At 35.6% G+C, this 16248-nt stretch overlaps 1 protein-coding gene across 1 annotated transcript in view; it reads left to right on the forward strand.

The window, feature by feature from the left end:
• Positions 1–16248, forward strand: part of vex (somatomedin B and thrombospondin type 1 domain containing protein vexed) — a 191206-nt gene that overhangs the window by 116664 nt on the left and 58294 nt on the right. The window contains exon 2 of the mRNA XM_066288494.1: positions 10848–11039. Within this exon, the coding sequence (XP_066144591.1) occupies positions 10848–11039 (192 nt within the window). The remainder of the gene's footprint in view (positions 1–10847; positions 11040–16248) is intronic.

Below are 16248 nucleotides of genomic sequence, written 5' to 3' on the forward strand. Positions count from 1 at the left end.
AAATGTCTAATAAACATGTCCGTAAATGCCTTGGTTCCAAGATACAGGGTGTTGACTGAAAGACGTTGAAAAAGGTTTTAAAGGTTCCTAAAGGTTTGGTGGTATTTACTAACTTGTTTATTGTTGGTTTTTTTGCTACTTCCACTACTATCAAGAAGATAGTCAGTGTTATTTTGGTGTTTTACTCTCTAAAGTAAAAGAATTTAGTTCTGTGTCCCAAAAATTAGATTATACCTCAGTTTTGAAAATTTTTGAAATGCCTAATTACACTAATCAAGAAATGGCCAATATGGTTTTTGTTTACGGCCTTGCTGATGGTAAGTGTTTTTCTAAAATTCAAACACCCAAATTGAGTCATTTTGGAAATAAAATCTCTTTTTCTCGTCACATTTCAACACCCTGTATCTTGGAAACAAGGCATTTGCGAACATATGTTTATTAGACATTTTTGACTCAAAATCACGCAATTACGCCTTTAATTTTTTTACACATAGTTAGGAAACCCCTGTATATACAAAATTTTTATTTCGCACGAAATAGGCTATCGACCTTTTGCTCTTTCTGCCTTTGAGTGTATACATTTCATTTTAGAGTCTAACTATTTGCAATTTTTCTTAAACTAGGTGTTGTATAAGCGGGACTAATGCAGGGGGTAAGGAAATAAGATGTTAGGATACGGTTTATGTTTGGAAGTGTTCTAAGAGGGTGTTTGTGGGAGAATGGAAGCGTGATTGTCTAGTTTGTCTTGTTAGGCATAGTGGGGTCAGTAGTGCTAGATTGTGAGGATTGTTTTTCCATTTTGTTTGGATGTGTTGTAGTCGTTCCGTTATTCTTGTCATGTGCGTGCGTTCGTATAATAGTTGGTTAGATGGGTTGTGTAGTGGGTTTTTGGGGTTTCTTATTTTTGTGATAGTTCGTAGGGCGATATGTTCCGTTGTTTGTATGTGTTTTATGGTCTTTTCCAGTGCGTTTGCTCTTAGGATGTGTCCGTAGTCCAGGAGTGGTCTGCATATGGATTGGTCTATTTTTGTTGCAGTTTTTGTGCTGATCCCTCCATGAAGAATATTTAATAATTTTTGTAAAAAAATAAACTGGTTCAGAGGTTTTTCAAAAGAAAATCTAAATGGACAAGGGTCTCTGATTATTTATATTAGACATGAACTTCGTGGTGGTGTCTCTGAGGATCAAGAGAAATTTCTCAAGACGCAAAGCACCGAAAATCATATTCCACAAGCATATTACACATATTAACTTTTCCATACACTCAACCTACTTATAGTTGTGCAAACTTTCAATACAAATAATTTCTCTTTTAACCAAAATACTCGGGTGGAACTTTTTAGCATATAAATAGCGTGGGGTTACATGTAATTTCCTTGAGTGTTGGCGAAAGGAAATTTGGATATGCAAATCCGGTGGCTAAAAATTACGAACTATTCTTATTCGAAGGATAAATGTTTGTTGGTAAGTTAATGGAAATTATAATAAAGATTTTATCATGCTAGTTGGCGTTTTGGTTACATGTATATTTTCGAAGAAGTAAAATTATGAAATTGCTCTTAATCCAAAATGTTCAATTCCACTGTCTAGAATGTACTAGATGAGTTTCTGGTATCAAAACAAAACTATTGATTGTATTGTAAAATTAATCGATTCTAAGGATTTCTTTAATCAGTTCACGTGAGTGCTGTTATGAAATTTGAGACAGCCCAGTGCTAAAATCGCTTAAACGACCCGTATAAACCAGGCCGTTTTGGATAAAACCATCTCTGCACTGTTTCGTACAATATGACAATTTCTTGAAAAAATAATGAGGTGCAAAAACTTGGGATTATGTACAATTATTTAAGGACACTGACCCTGAATAGAAGATTTAATGGTGCAAGCCGTGCCGGCGATCAAAAGTAGGGTACAATTGACAATTATGACTGACATTAATGACGTTTCGGAGGACTTGAAAGGAAAAACCGAAAGAAAATGTTGCGAAAAATGCAAAGTTGCAAGTTACACTTTTACACAGGCACCTTTGCACACATACCTTTATTGCACCTGCTCCTTTTCTACATCCAAAATTTTAATAGTCAAGTTTAGACCAGCAATTGTTTGTCAGAATGTGTTCCTCTGATTACCCTTTGGCTCAATTAGCGATCAATGCCTCAAGGAGGTTGAACAAGACAATTTGGAGATTACAGTTTAAATTATCTTCAGTAAATAAACGGCGGAAGTTAATGATTCCAGGAATTCTCGAGTTTTAGAATGTCTAGACTTCTTTCTTTTTGGTTACAATGTCAGAAAAAGAATGTCAAGTTGGTGTAATAAAAACATCAACGGATGGGCGCTATAAATTTGTAACTTTTATGGCACAGGTCTGGTAATAACTTTAACAGGGAATGTGAATAAGTTAGGAGGAAATGTGAATGGGCATGCAGGAAACAAAACCTAGGTAGAAAGCAGTTTCTGGCGAGACGTGCGATACTTTCTCCTGCAGTTAACGCAGAGTTATCGGGCCTAAAATTCTCATTGTTTTTCGCGAAATGCGATATTTTCCCGTCCGATATAAGGAATTTCCAGAAAATTAGTTGGTTTTCAAGTGGGGGTAACATAAAACATACTGCCAATCAATCACAGTAATATAAAGGGAGCACAGACAAATGAACGGGACCACCTGACGAGAGTTAACGAACTGAGGAAAATTAATCACCCCTAGTCCCGGTTCAGATTTTTAATTTCACATATGCCTTGGGTGCTTCATTGACCCTTTTCCAAAAATAAAATTTTTCTTTAACCAACAACTACTGTTATATTACTTTTCATAAAAATACCCCCGGGTGTTGAATTCTGCCTGAGCAATTAAACTAAATGGGAAAAAGTAATTATTTTTCAATCAATCAAACCTGGAAAGGCAGTGTTTAAAGCGGGCTTGACCACGTGACGAGAGCTAACGAACCCGGGCGGATTAATCGCTCTCCAAACTGCCCTACGGTTTGAAGGGTTGATTCCGCTATTTATTTACCTTGGACGGGGGTTGGTTTTTGAGGCCGCGATGCGGTCGAAACTTTGTTCGGATTTATACATCTTGGTTGTCGATGAAACTGGAGAAGTGTTTTCAATCTTATCATAACAAAAGCAAATTGATTATCGTCTATAAATATGGCTGAACGCACTTAAAATTTGAGCCCTTCAGGTGTTCGGCACGATAAAACTTTCATCATATTTTAATAAAATACCCATTAATCTCGTCTCTGTTCAGTAAATTCGTTGGAGCATCGGACCCATTCGTCATCGTGCTTTGTTTGGTCTGGTTTTTCCTCTGTCTTAATAGCTTTTATTAAATGAAGATGAAATCCCTTCTTGTTCTTGATTTCAACGAATGAACTTTTCGGCTTCGGTCATTCGACTTAGTTTTTTTTGTGACAAAGATTGATATACTTCACGGATTTCTATTATTCTCATTTGTTATCAGGCGGAGGGAAGGGATGCCAATTTCATAAATTGGTTTAAGTGATTGTTCGACGACTCCGGACCGTGATCAGTCCGGTGCTTTATCCACACTAATGTACGCGACCTATTTCATAGAAAAAAGCTGTCTCGCCTGAATTTTTGGAACATAGATCCATAATCTTGAGATGGCAGAAGAACAACTTTTAGAGTATCGATGAGGTTCACTAAGCATTGAACTAACCCGAACTGACCTCAAAGTTTTAAAAATAAGTATTGCTGCCGATATCAGATGAGGACCCGCCTGTAATGTACTAAATTGCTTTTTCTTCAGTTGTGGTTTGCTTATGGAGCGACTCTAAAAGCTACCTTAAATTGGATTAATTCTGAATCCGATGTCCTTAACGCCTTCGTGGCCAACTTAAATTCTAAAATTCAGTTATTGACTAACATTAAAGATTGAGGATACGTAAGTTTGAGAGAAAAAAGAGCTGATTCCTCTGCCAGAGGTGTCGGCTCTCATGTGTAATCAAATCACTCATGTGGTGATATTTCGTAGACCAAGATATTTGCTATCGGTTCATTTCTAATGTTACTTTTTCACACAATGAATCACCATTAAAACGAGCTTGAGCGCTTTGTGTTTTAGATTTTTCAATAATTTGTGTTACAGGAATGAACATGGAAATGCTGCTATTGGTCATCTATGTGGAAGAGTTAGACAACGATAATAGGCCCCGAGTTAAATCAGTGCAGTCCGCGTGCTGTAAAATCGGACTAAATCTACTTAGCAAACAACAAACCATTAGATAGAAAGCAACATTACTTCCCTGGTTCCTTGCCTTGACGAAAAGGGTATTTTCGGGATTAAGAGCGGCTTGAGAAATACTTATCTATCTTACATCTCGTTTCACTACGTTCAAAATATCGATTCATAAGAGTAATTTTTAATCATAAGCATTGCTACATCTGGGACCGCTATTCTATAATAGTTTTCATCATTACATTAATACTATCGGCGGATAGGTGGTCTCAATATGGAAAAGAAAACCTTCTTAAGGAATTTGCCGAATATTAAGTTGAAGGCTTTAACAGTTTTATAATCAATTTTCTTCATAGTTGCCTGAACTGGCCTGAACTAACTCAAATTAGTGGAAAACAGTACGATTGACAATGTTAGGGACTTTAAGTTATTGGCTTTTGTTTTTTATTTATTGTTGTTAATTTTGGTTTTGTCATGTATTTGTATTTTATCCCTTAAGTTGCGCCCATATACGGCGATACTTATTCGGAGGATACCATCTGGGTGCCAGATCACATGGCCCATCAGGCCAAAACTAAGGGTACGTTTTGGTTGGGGAATATGCTGTTAGTCAAAGGAAGCTTTCTCGGTCGGGATTATTGCTGTGATGGTCAATTTGTTGGGCCTGCGATTTTCCCAGAAAAGCGACTAGTATAGATATTCCCCAGATGGCCGCGAGTTATGGTACCCGGCGTAGCTATAGCCCATAAGGGTTCTTGGTGGTGGTGCGCCCCTGGTTGGAATTCCTCGGGATTAGTACTTAAGGGATAATCGAAGTAATTTTTACCCTCTTCTTTTTCTCTTCTTCGTGTGGAAGCTGCGTCGGTGCCGGGATGTGATCAGAATCATAGTGTGTAACCCGCCCAATTAAGCATTCTCCCTCTTCCTACTTAGACCAAAACTCTTTCATTATTTAGATATAAGTGCAAATTAAATACAGTCCATTTTAGGTAAAACAAAGTGTCGTTGTCGTGGTTTCATTTATCGAAGGAATCTCTCAACAGACAATTCTGACTGACGCCAACGACATTTCGGATGTATGGAGAAATGCTACAAAAAATGCAAAGGTGCAAGTTATTTTTTTGCACATGCACCTATACGCACCCACCTTTGGATTTTTGCACAGTTGCATAAACAATTTCGATCGAAACATGATCACGCCTATTGACAAAAATCAAAACCTTCATCAATAAAATAAATTCAAAGATGAATGTCATACATCAATGGAACGAATTAATGAATGATTTAACATTCATTAAAATAAACGTGTTCATAATCAGTCGACGGAAAAGATGTTTTAAAGGCTTTAATTTAATCCTCACAAGATAAAATCATTACATTAGCCTGCTTTGCCGTTATATATTAAATCGAAAATGTTCCCGTGAATATAAAGCAGCAAGTTTCAATTTATAGCCGAGTGTTTTAAATAAGATTGCTAGACTGCGGGGAGAATTTGAAATAAGCCATATGTACAGGAAATATTGCATAATTCTCTTAATAATTCGTTTTTCTTTCTATGAATACCTTCTGAAAAAAAAACAAAACACTAACAATTAAACCAGAAAGTCGCCGAGGGCAAACTGCCAGCAACGACAGACCATATACGTGTAAGCATGGTTTACACATTCATATGGGTGTGAAAAGTACATTTTTCGAACGTTTCCACCATGAAGTAAAACTGTTAAACACCTCTGCAGGTTTCTGTATAACTATTGCCCGAATTGAGAAAAATCGTTTCGTTTCTCGACCGAATATTGCTAGCTTCTTTTCAGTTCAGTAGTAGAATAGAAACGCCTAAATTTCACGCACTAAATTGAAAATGATTTGCCATCGCCCTGCTTCGGTATTCTATCACATCGCTTTCCACTTGCATTGTTAATGCAATAATAGTTAAAACTACCTATGATGAAGGGATAATAATCGAATTGATTCTTTTCACATTCGAGTTTCGCTTAATTGTAACCGCCGCTTCTAGCGTGGCAAAGCAGTCGTAATAACGAAGCCTTAACTAGAACCCTTTGAAACTATGCAAATTTATTTGTTGCGGTATTTTGACACGATCAAAAGATTTGCCTACGGTCCTCTCAATCTGATTCTGTTTATATTTTCCCGAATAGGCTCCCTGGTAAAGAGGATCGTGACATTTCAAAGGGCCTAAAATATTACCAGGATGGTGCCGCTGCGATAAATATTTTCACTGAAGCAAATTGCCTGACGGTATTTAGGAGACGAAATAGGTAAACCTGAACTTTTTAAAATTCATCTTCAAAAGGAGGTGCATTAATCCCAAATACATAACTAAAAGGGATGATATTAGTGGGGCATAAATTCCGGAAACCTTTGATGTTGTATATTTGATAAACCGTATTAGAAAATCTCGACCCTAATCATGTCTATCCAGAGAGTTTGAAATCTTCAGAGTACTTTCGTTAGGCGGCGATTATCAAGTTTAAAAATTTTGGTAATTATACCGTAAACGGTTTTTGCTCCGATCGTTCTGATTTTTTAATATGTTATTCTAAAGGTCATTTTGAACAACTTTTCTAAAGGGACAAGGGCGCGCAAATGCCTCCTTCACACTTTTTTTTAGGTTGAACATTTTTCCAAATCCAACTGTCTTACGGGATCGTGGAGCGAATAGGGGTGCTGGGTGGGGTAAGGTAAGGTAAGATAAGGTAAAGTGAGGTAAGGTAAGGTAAGGTAACACATTTCAATTTTTCATCCAAATAATAATTTTTGAATTTATCAATTCGACAACATTGCTTGATTCTCCCAGCATTCCCAGATATGGAAGAAAAGAGCCCCATTTTGTTGGATATCTAGCAGAATTTTTGTTTAAACGGTCATTTCCTTTATTAAGCGACATTCATTATTTCTCCATTGAAATTGCAAAGTTACATCCACCTCAGTAAAGGAAATTTATTTCATTTAGTTTCAATTCTTATCAAGCAATATGTTTTTCATTTACTTATTTTGATCAGAATTTATATTTTTTTTCAATTGCGATTACAATTAAAATAAAATTGTAAAATTTTTGTGTATCTTTCTTGCGCAGGGGCCACGCTAGTATTTTAGTCGATTAAGTGAAGTGTCTTTCGGGATTCATAGAGTGAATTGGAGTGCTTAGTAAGGTAATTATCAGCAACGTTTCAGATCTTTAAAGCAACAACAAAATATTACATATGTTTTGGTCCTATAAGATGCAGAATTCTTGACCGCCTTGTTGGTAACTGACTGGATTAATACGGGAGGACCACTCTGAGTTTTGCAGTCTCAGAGAAACTGTTTGTGATGGTAACCTTCACTATTCCACTTAACTTTATTGATTATAACATAATGACAGGTATAATTTGTGAGTTAGCATCTGAGCTGCGATGCGTGATCTTCGTGTTCAAGTCTCAAACCTAACTGTCCTTTCAAAGTCCATTCACGTCGTTCCTTGACGAAAAACTAACAAAGGGTTCTAAATATTCCCAGAGTAATAAATTAGAATCTCAGGGTATCGCCTAGACTAAATCTAAACAAAATTGATTAGACTACGACTGGCTAACTAAATACATTCCAGAATTCTTAAATTATCCCTAACTAAATCATGTTTGAATAGATCGATTGTCCTCAGATATTAATTTCAGGGATATTTGTATAATTCTTAACAACATACCCATAGTGAAGCAGTTTACCCCATCCAGCACCCTTATTCGCTCCACGATCCGATCCCGTAAGACAGTTGGATTTGGAAAAATGTTTAACCTAAAAAAAAGTGTGAAAGAGGCATTTGCGCGCCCTTGTCCCTTTAGAAAAGTTGTTCAAAATGACCTTTAGAATAACATATTAAAAAATCAGAACGATCGGAGCGAAAACCGTTTACGGTATTGTTACCAAAATTTTTTATTACGTTTAAACCACCATAGAAAAAGGAGCATAATAACAAAGATGTTATTGTTAAAACAACTCATTACTCAACAGCGTTTCGAAGTAAACGATGGTTATCCCATTTACTGTAACTAGCTGGCTTCTTTTCTACAGAATTTTGATGAAGTTGCCCATGTTACTTAATAAAATTCATAGACAAAAAAAAATAAATGATCCATAATGACAATAAATTTAGTGATAACGGAGGTGCAACGCTACTGCCGAAAATTTTAAGGAGTGAAGAACTGCAAATTCATAAAAATTCTTCGAGGCCTACGCATTAATGCGCAAGTTAACTTTTTGAATTATTTCGAAACCCAAATCCCGACAACATTTATTTCTCATGGCGAAACAGTTCACTTGACTTATTTATTTTAGGTCCCGATGGAAAATTACTCCAACTCGGGATATCCCTTTTTGTCTAACGGCTGTCGGAGAGGATTCATCCCTTAGGTCTGTAAGGAAATGTTTTGAGTGGGTGCTGGCTATTTTCGAGTTTCGTGTAAATGGGAAAGTGGATAGTTTTCTAGTCATTATTTATATCCTTTTCTTGGCAGTTATTGGACAACATAAGTAATCGCGTTCTCTTTAATAGTTAATAGACACTTGAAGTTGAGCAGAAACTTAAGTGTTACCTGCTCTATTATACGGCAACTGGTAAAGGGTATTTTTGATGATGTGCTTGCGCATTAAGATTACGCGTGCACCTGGAACTTAGAGAAACGTGGTGATACGTATGTTACGTCATGGCTAAACGTGAATATAATTCTCCGAATCCTTCCGACCTACGCTAAGAAAGTGCAAAAAGAGAGGACGAAAAACCCTGAGAATATCTGAGAGCCATCACTTTATTGTTTCGTAATTTTCAAGTTAGAAAACCGCTACTTTCGCTATTAAATTATTTGCTGTATTTAATTATGAAATTAAATACAGCCTAATTTTACTTCAATTGCGCTAATTTAACAAACCTCGTAACTCTTGAAATAACCGTCATCGCCGTGATTAAGCTGAAAGCGCTGTCGCCAGTGTAAGACGCACCTTATTGAATTGATTCTGACTGATTGATGATTTGCATTGATGACTTTTGATGATGGGAATCAAAGCTATCAACTTGCAATATCCTTTAATAACAAGTATCGTTCTAAATCGGAACTAAAGCTCTTCTAATGCACCTTCAACATTAAGATTAACAGTATGAGAGAGCTGTAAGGGGTTCCAGAGATTACCCGAACAATAATGGGGTGACGAACAATTTGTACTACTCAAGACCCCTCACACGTTTCGTGGCTCGAGTTTATTATTTCTGAAAGGCAAATCGAGCTCTAATGAACATATTTTGTGGGTAAAAAGACATTTTGTGCCAAAATGGAGTTGAACGAGCGAAGTTTTGCTAGGGCAACTGCCGAATGAAATTATAATTTCCATAATATGGGAAATTCAGTGAATAATGGGCGTCTGCATATATTTCATTTATTTGGATCATACGCTAGTAAACTAGAAAGGAATTTCACTTTGGGATTTTTAACGGTTACGCCGTAGTAGATGCAGTGAATGTGAATTAGGTAATTAAATTGCAACAAGAAAATTTACTTTAGGGCCATTTCATGAATTGTAATACAAGAAAGGAGAGAAAAAAATTTGAGGGAACAAACGGAACCGGCTACTTCGAGGGCTATTACCCCTAACTACTGTTTGAGTCAAAGAATAAGAAAAGAATCTAAAAAAATTACCTATCTAGCGCTATCTCTAGAGTTTAATTGAATAAAAGATTTATTTTCTGCGAGAAATAAATTTAAGTTCCCGAGTTTTAGTGGTTACGCAAAGGGGGTACACTGAATATGAATAAAGTACTTAAATTACAAAATGGAAATTTGCAAGCAAATCTGCTTTGCGGTCATTCCACTGGTTGCAGTTGATTATTACAGATAGATAGAGAACGAATTTGAGCGTAAATTCCCACAAAATAAAGCAGATAAAAACACAGAAATGGCTTTCATGATGAAGCTCTTACGCCCCTGCGGAAAGTGATTTTACAGTCACTCTGTCCAAAAATGGGTATGTTTTTTATACGTTTATTTCATATGTTGATTTGATTGTCTGCTTTATTTTGTGGCTATTTATGCTGAAATTCGTTCCCCATCTATCTGAAATAATCAATTGCAACCAATGACATAGCCATAAAGCAGCTTTGCCTGCAAATTTCCATTTTGTAATTTAATTACTTAATTCATATTCATTGTACCTATTACTGCGTAAACGCTAAAAATCCCAAAATTAAACAATTTCTCGCAGAAAATAAATCTGCTTTTTAACCGTAGAGGCACTTTTAAACGATACGTGGGAATAATTTGAACAATTTTGTCATGGAATATGATTATTTTGTAGTGGGTAAAGAATTACTCGCAATATATCGTCGTCGCATTAAGTTTAATGGAACTTTTTCATGCATAATTTCTTGATTAATTACTAACACTACTTATAACGGCTAGAAGCAATCTTTTACCGGTGACATTTTCTTATGAAGATTAATTGCTTTCAGTGCGAAATTGAAATATCAAGATGAAGATACGAAAAGTAGTAATAAATTAGCTGAACTACATTAGTCAGAGTGACTTATGGACGTTACCCTAGTTGAGAACTTATCGCTATGGTACTCACCTAATAGTTCAATTCACAAGAGGTGTTCTTCTTATAGTTGTCGACTGCCAAGTGACTCCCTGGGGACCCTGGTCGCCATGTGACGCTGATTGCGGTCCCGGAACAATGTCCCGTTCCAGGTCTATCAAGGTGCAGCCTCAGAATGGCGGACGGCATTGTCCCAGCTTGGAACAAAGGAGAGGTTGCCAGGTGTCTACTTGTCACCATCATCCGGATCCTGCAATCAAAGGTATGTATTAATGTATGCGCTGCGTCTAAAAAACGATATCTAATATGGAGATTTACAAAACGGTAACATACAGAGTGTCTCTAAAAGGTCTGTACAAAATTCTACCACAGATTTCTGAGGTCAAAACATGACGATTTAACCCAATTTACCTAAGTCCAAAAGTGGACGGTTTTCGAAATACAGAGCGTCAAAGTGAAAACAAAAAAAAGCAAAAAAATTAATTTCTTGGTTGGTAATGCTGCTATCTACACAAAATGTCGTATCGGGCGGTTTTTGGAGATAAGAAATCAGAATCCGTTTACATTTTCGATGCACAATGTAGAGGGCGTTGTCAGCGCTCGATGAACCCTCTTTAAAAGGGCATAACTTTTTCATCACCTGGTATAAAATTTATTAATGACTAAACTTGAATTTTCCTACATTTTTTACGGAAAAAAGGTCTCTTGTTAAAAATCTCTACGAGGCTTCCTTCTTCAGATATTTGAAGCTTAAAGTTCGCTGCATGTCTTGAACAATAATTTTAATGTATTACATATCTATTCTAACAGTTGGATCGAAAAAAATCAAAACTTAAAAATAGGTTACAAATTACTTGAAAACATAGATACCAAACTTCAACCCGAAAAAAAAAATACTTTTAGTAGATGTTCGAAATGACCACCATTGACTTGAATACAAAGATTAATCCGACGCAAGAAATTAAAATGTACTCTATCCATCAATTCTTCGTCGTTCTTTAAAATTTTTACTGCATTTTGAATTCGTCCCCATAGTTCCTCTTCACTATTTATGGCCGTGAAGTATATCATGGACTTTAGAGTCCCCCATAAAAAATAATCCATCGGAGTTAAATCTGGTGAGCGCGGTGGCCATGGTACCGGAACATCATTTTCTCTACCGATCCATCTTCGTGGGTACTGTTGATTTAAATAGTTGCGCACATTTATAGTAAAATGTGGCGGAGCACCGTCGTGCATAAACCACATATCTTGCCGAAGTTCTAAAGGAAGATCTTCCAATAATTCTGGCATTGTATTTTGAATATGTTCCAAATAACTTTCACCACTTAATCGGGGCGGCAAAATGACAGGACCAATAATAAAATTGTCAATTATTCCTGCCCACACATTAATCTTAAATTCATGTTGATAATGTACCACTTTCGTAACATGCGGATTCTCATCAGCATAAACATGTTCATTGTGTAAATTAGTAATTCCACTTCTCGAAAAACAACCATCATCCGTAAATAAAATATTAGTAACAAAATTTATGTTGTATTCTCTCTGCTCATGGATAAATCGGCAGAAGACCAGTCGTAGATTATGATCCGGAGGCAAAAGGTCTTGTACCTGTTGGATATGGTATGGATAAAGCAGTTGTTCTTTTAAAGTTCTATTAACAACATCTTTCGATACTCCTATTTCTAAACCTAAGCGTCTGGTGCTTAATTTTGGATTTTAAAATTATTGTTCAAGAAATGCAGCGAACTTTAAGCTTCAAATATCTCAAGAAGGAAGCCTCGTAGAGATTTTTAACAAGAAACTTTTTTTACTTAAAAAATGTAGGAAAACACAAGTTTAGTCATAAATAAATTTTATACCAGGTGATGAAAAAGTTATGCCCTTTTAAAGAGGGTTCATCGAGCGCTGACAACGCCCTCTACATTGTGCATCGAAAATGTAAACGGATTCTGATTTCTTATCCCCAAAAACCGCCCGATACGACATTTTGTGTAGATAGCAACATTACCAACCAAGAAATTAATTTTTTTGCTTTTTTTTGTTTTCACTTTGACGCTCTGTATTTCGAAAACCGTCCACTTTTGGACTTAGGTAAATTAGGTTAAATCGTCATGTTTTGACCTCAGAAATCTGTGGTAGAATTTTGTACAGACCTTTTAGAGACACCCTGTATACAGACTACGTCAAATGGGAGAAAAGTTGTGCTTTCGAGGGGGTAGTTTCACGTCGTAAACATATCTAGAAAATTATTTTTGGATTTGTAGGTACTTTAAAAAAATGTAATAATAAAAATTCCCGGTTATGGTAAGGCTTAGATGAAACCTATAACCATCTTTCCATTGCAGTTTTTTATAATCTCGAACCTAACATTTTGTTTGGCGAGAATAATCGTCGATTTTTTTTTCATACGGCTTTGGTAAGTTGTTTTGATTTGAAAACAATTTTTAATGACAAATTCATGGATGTATCACAATTAGAAATTTACGCATTGCTTTAACTTTTGATTGCGTTTTCTTATTATTTTTTAAACATAAACATTAGAGGATTTCCATACCTTCGATGTGACGAACATAAAATTTCGAAAAGTTCAACAGATTATTTAGTTTTCATAATTGATATGACGTATCTGGATTTATCGCATCTGTGACTGGTATCCAGAATTAAAGTGGCCTTTTTTTTTAAATAGAACACCATGCCTATTTTTTGCCATTTTAATTAGAGTTTTTTACGAGTTTTAAAAAATATTTAATATTCCACAGTTGATAAATCAAAGCTTCATTTTAATTTTTTTAAATTGTTCAGTTAGGTACTGACCAGGTTGTGATTTCGAATAATAATTTTAATAGTAAGCCGTGACTCATTAAAAACAGGATAATAAAAAAAGCAGTAATAAAATCAGTTGTTAAAAGCTCACTAAAGCATTTCCATTTATGTTTGCGCGTGTTATTATTACTTATAATTTTAATACTAAAAGAGAGCTGCGAATTACTTAACATTTGAAAATTTAGAATAATGCTATGATATACTTGTGTATTTTATGGAGTATGGCGACAGTATAGTTACTGCATCTGAACATGTGCAATAACCTCCAAAGGCACCCGATCTATTCATAGTGGACTTCTTTGGGTGGAGATGTTTAAAAAAATATATTTATCATACTAAGCACAGCACAATAGAAGACACGCACGATTTCACTCAACAAGCATTTATAAAACTGCAGAAATGCAATACAGGAATTTTAAATGCACTAAGCAGAATTATAGTAGGATGCGGTAGATATGTAAAAGAAAGTGACAACCAATTTGAATGTCTCTTTTGTTGTTTTTATATATCTTATATCTATTTTTATATAATGTTCTAGGTTTGATCGTAGTTTACTATAGGAATTACTAAATAACTTAAAACCAAATTTCGTTTTTTTTTTACTTTCTATTATTAAATTGCAGTTCTGTTCTTGAAAGAAATTGGGCACTAATAGAGATTTTTCAAAGGCCACGGAAGCCCAATTCTGATGAGAATATACAGGGTGTCCAAACGAACATTGAATATAGGAGATTAACATGGGAAATTGGTTTTTATTTTTTTGCGCCTGTACGGATTATCCAATTGAAACATTTTTATATGGAGGTCATAGTATGCAAGACCGGCTATCTTTCAGTATTTTTTTCAGTCTTCTAGTTACAGCCGTTTTGGCTCAAAACGCCTCCAAAATTAAAAAATTTGAATGTCCCGCGTAACCGTTCGGCGCCATGATTGGTCAGAATTAATGTCAAAACACAATGTCGCCAACAACGTAAGCGTAAACACCCCATTTCAAATTAATTTTCCCTTTTTGCTGATTTCTAACTTATTTAAGAATTAATTCAGGGAAAAATCAATGGAAAACCTGAGGATAATTATTATGTGGTCTGCTTTGATGTCCCTACGGTAAATACGCAAGTTTCTTATTACCCCATAATGATAACACAAAGACATAACCTAACCTTTTATCTCACTTACTAGACAGAATCTTCGCGGGCAATTTTAAATTTAATTCAAAACAAAACTTGCGTATTTACCGTAGGGACATCAAAGCAGACCACATAATAATTATCCTCAGGTTTTCCATTGATTTTTCCCTGAATTAATTCTTAAATAAGTTAGAAATCAGCAAAAAGGGAAAATTAATTTGAAATGGGGTGTTTACGCTTACGTTGTTGGCGACATTGTGTTTTGACATTAATTCTGACCAATCATGGCGCCGAACGGTTACGCGGGACATTCAAATTTTTTAATTTTGGAGGCGTTTTGAGCCAAAACGGCTGTAACTAGAAGACTGAAAAAAATACTGAAAGATAGCCGGTCTTGCATACTATGACCTCCATATAAAAATGTTTCAATTGGATAATCCGTACAGGCGCAAAAAAATAAAAACCAATTTCCCATGTTAATCTCCTATATTCAATGTTCGCTTGGACACCCTGTATATACAGGTTGTTACGTTTGAAAACATGAATCTGTAGTTTGTGCAATCCGCTTTTACTTTTTAAAATCTTGTTGGGTAAACGAAATACAGCGAGTGTCTCAAAATGCAGAACTTCAAAAAAATATTCCGTATCTAGAAACCTCGAATAGCTACGATTTATTGTTATCTTCGTTTCACAAAATCGTATTGGGAAAACCATTTTTTTTTCACTTCGATAATAACTGATATTTTCGACATTTACAACGAAGAATGGATACTCTGCACATTGTGTTACTTCGTAATATTACTTGCATCCATTTCATCATTGCACATCGTTACTGAAACATCGCCTTAGGAGTTTGTTTTCTCCAGATTGCCTCTCACACTGAATCATCTAGACCTCGTAATCACTCTCTAATGCCACATTCCTCTCGTTTTTAGTTTATGGTTCATTATATCAGTATCTAAACTAGTTAGTGTAGGTTTTCAAGATGTCTTAATTAATATGATTTTATTTTTAATAGCACTTCAGCCAATCGTTGGTAAGCTACTTTCCATTTTATTTTTGTCGGTGGTAATCCATATCATCAGTTACTACATTTGTAAATTACTAACGACAATGTTTTCAACATCAACCATATTGCATGATCAATGACTCCGTATCAGACTTATCTTACTCTCATTAATTTAGGCGACTTCAGAGGCTTCTTGTAGTCACTGTAAACATGCAGATAAATCTATTAGCTCTCATATCAAAGAGTTGAAAATCTGTATCTACCAGCCCATTCCGGAAAACATTGTCCGTCTATAACTAAGTTACATCGAAACCGAGAGATGTAAATTCTATTTACAAGTTTTCCAGAGAGAGAAGCTTTTAAAAATAAATCAGATAGCATGTACCCTGGAGACTTAACACAGTGAAATACGCGATGCTATCACTGGGACTTCAATTTGATTAGAGAGAATCCTGCCTATACGTTTTATTTGCCTTTTTGGTAGTTTGATTAGACTTTACCTGGAT

Source organism: Euwallacea fornicatus, chromosome 12 (assembly GCF_040115645.1).
Source record: "Euwallacea fornicatus isolate EFF26 chromosome 12, ASM4011564v1, whole genome shotgun sequence".
NCBI classification, from domain to species: domain Eukaryota; kingdom Metazoa; phylum Arthropoda; class Insecta; order Coleoptera; family Curculionidae; genus Euwallacea; species Euwallacea fornicatus.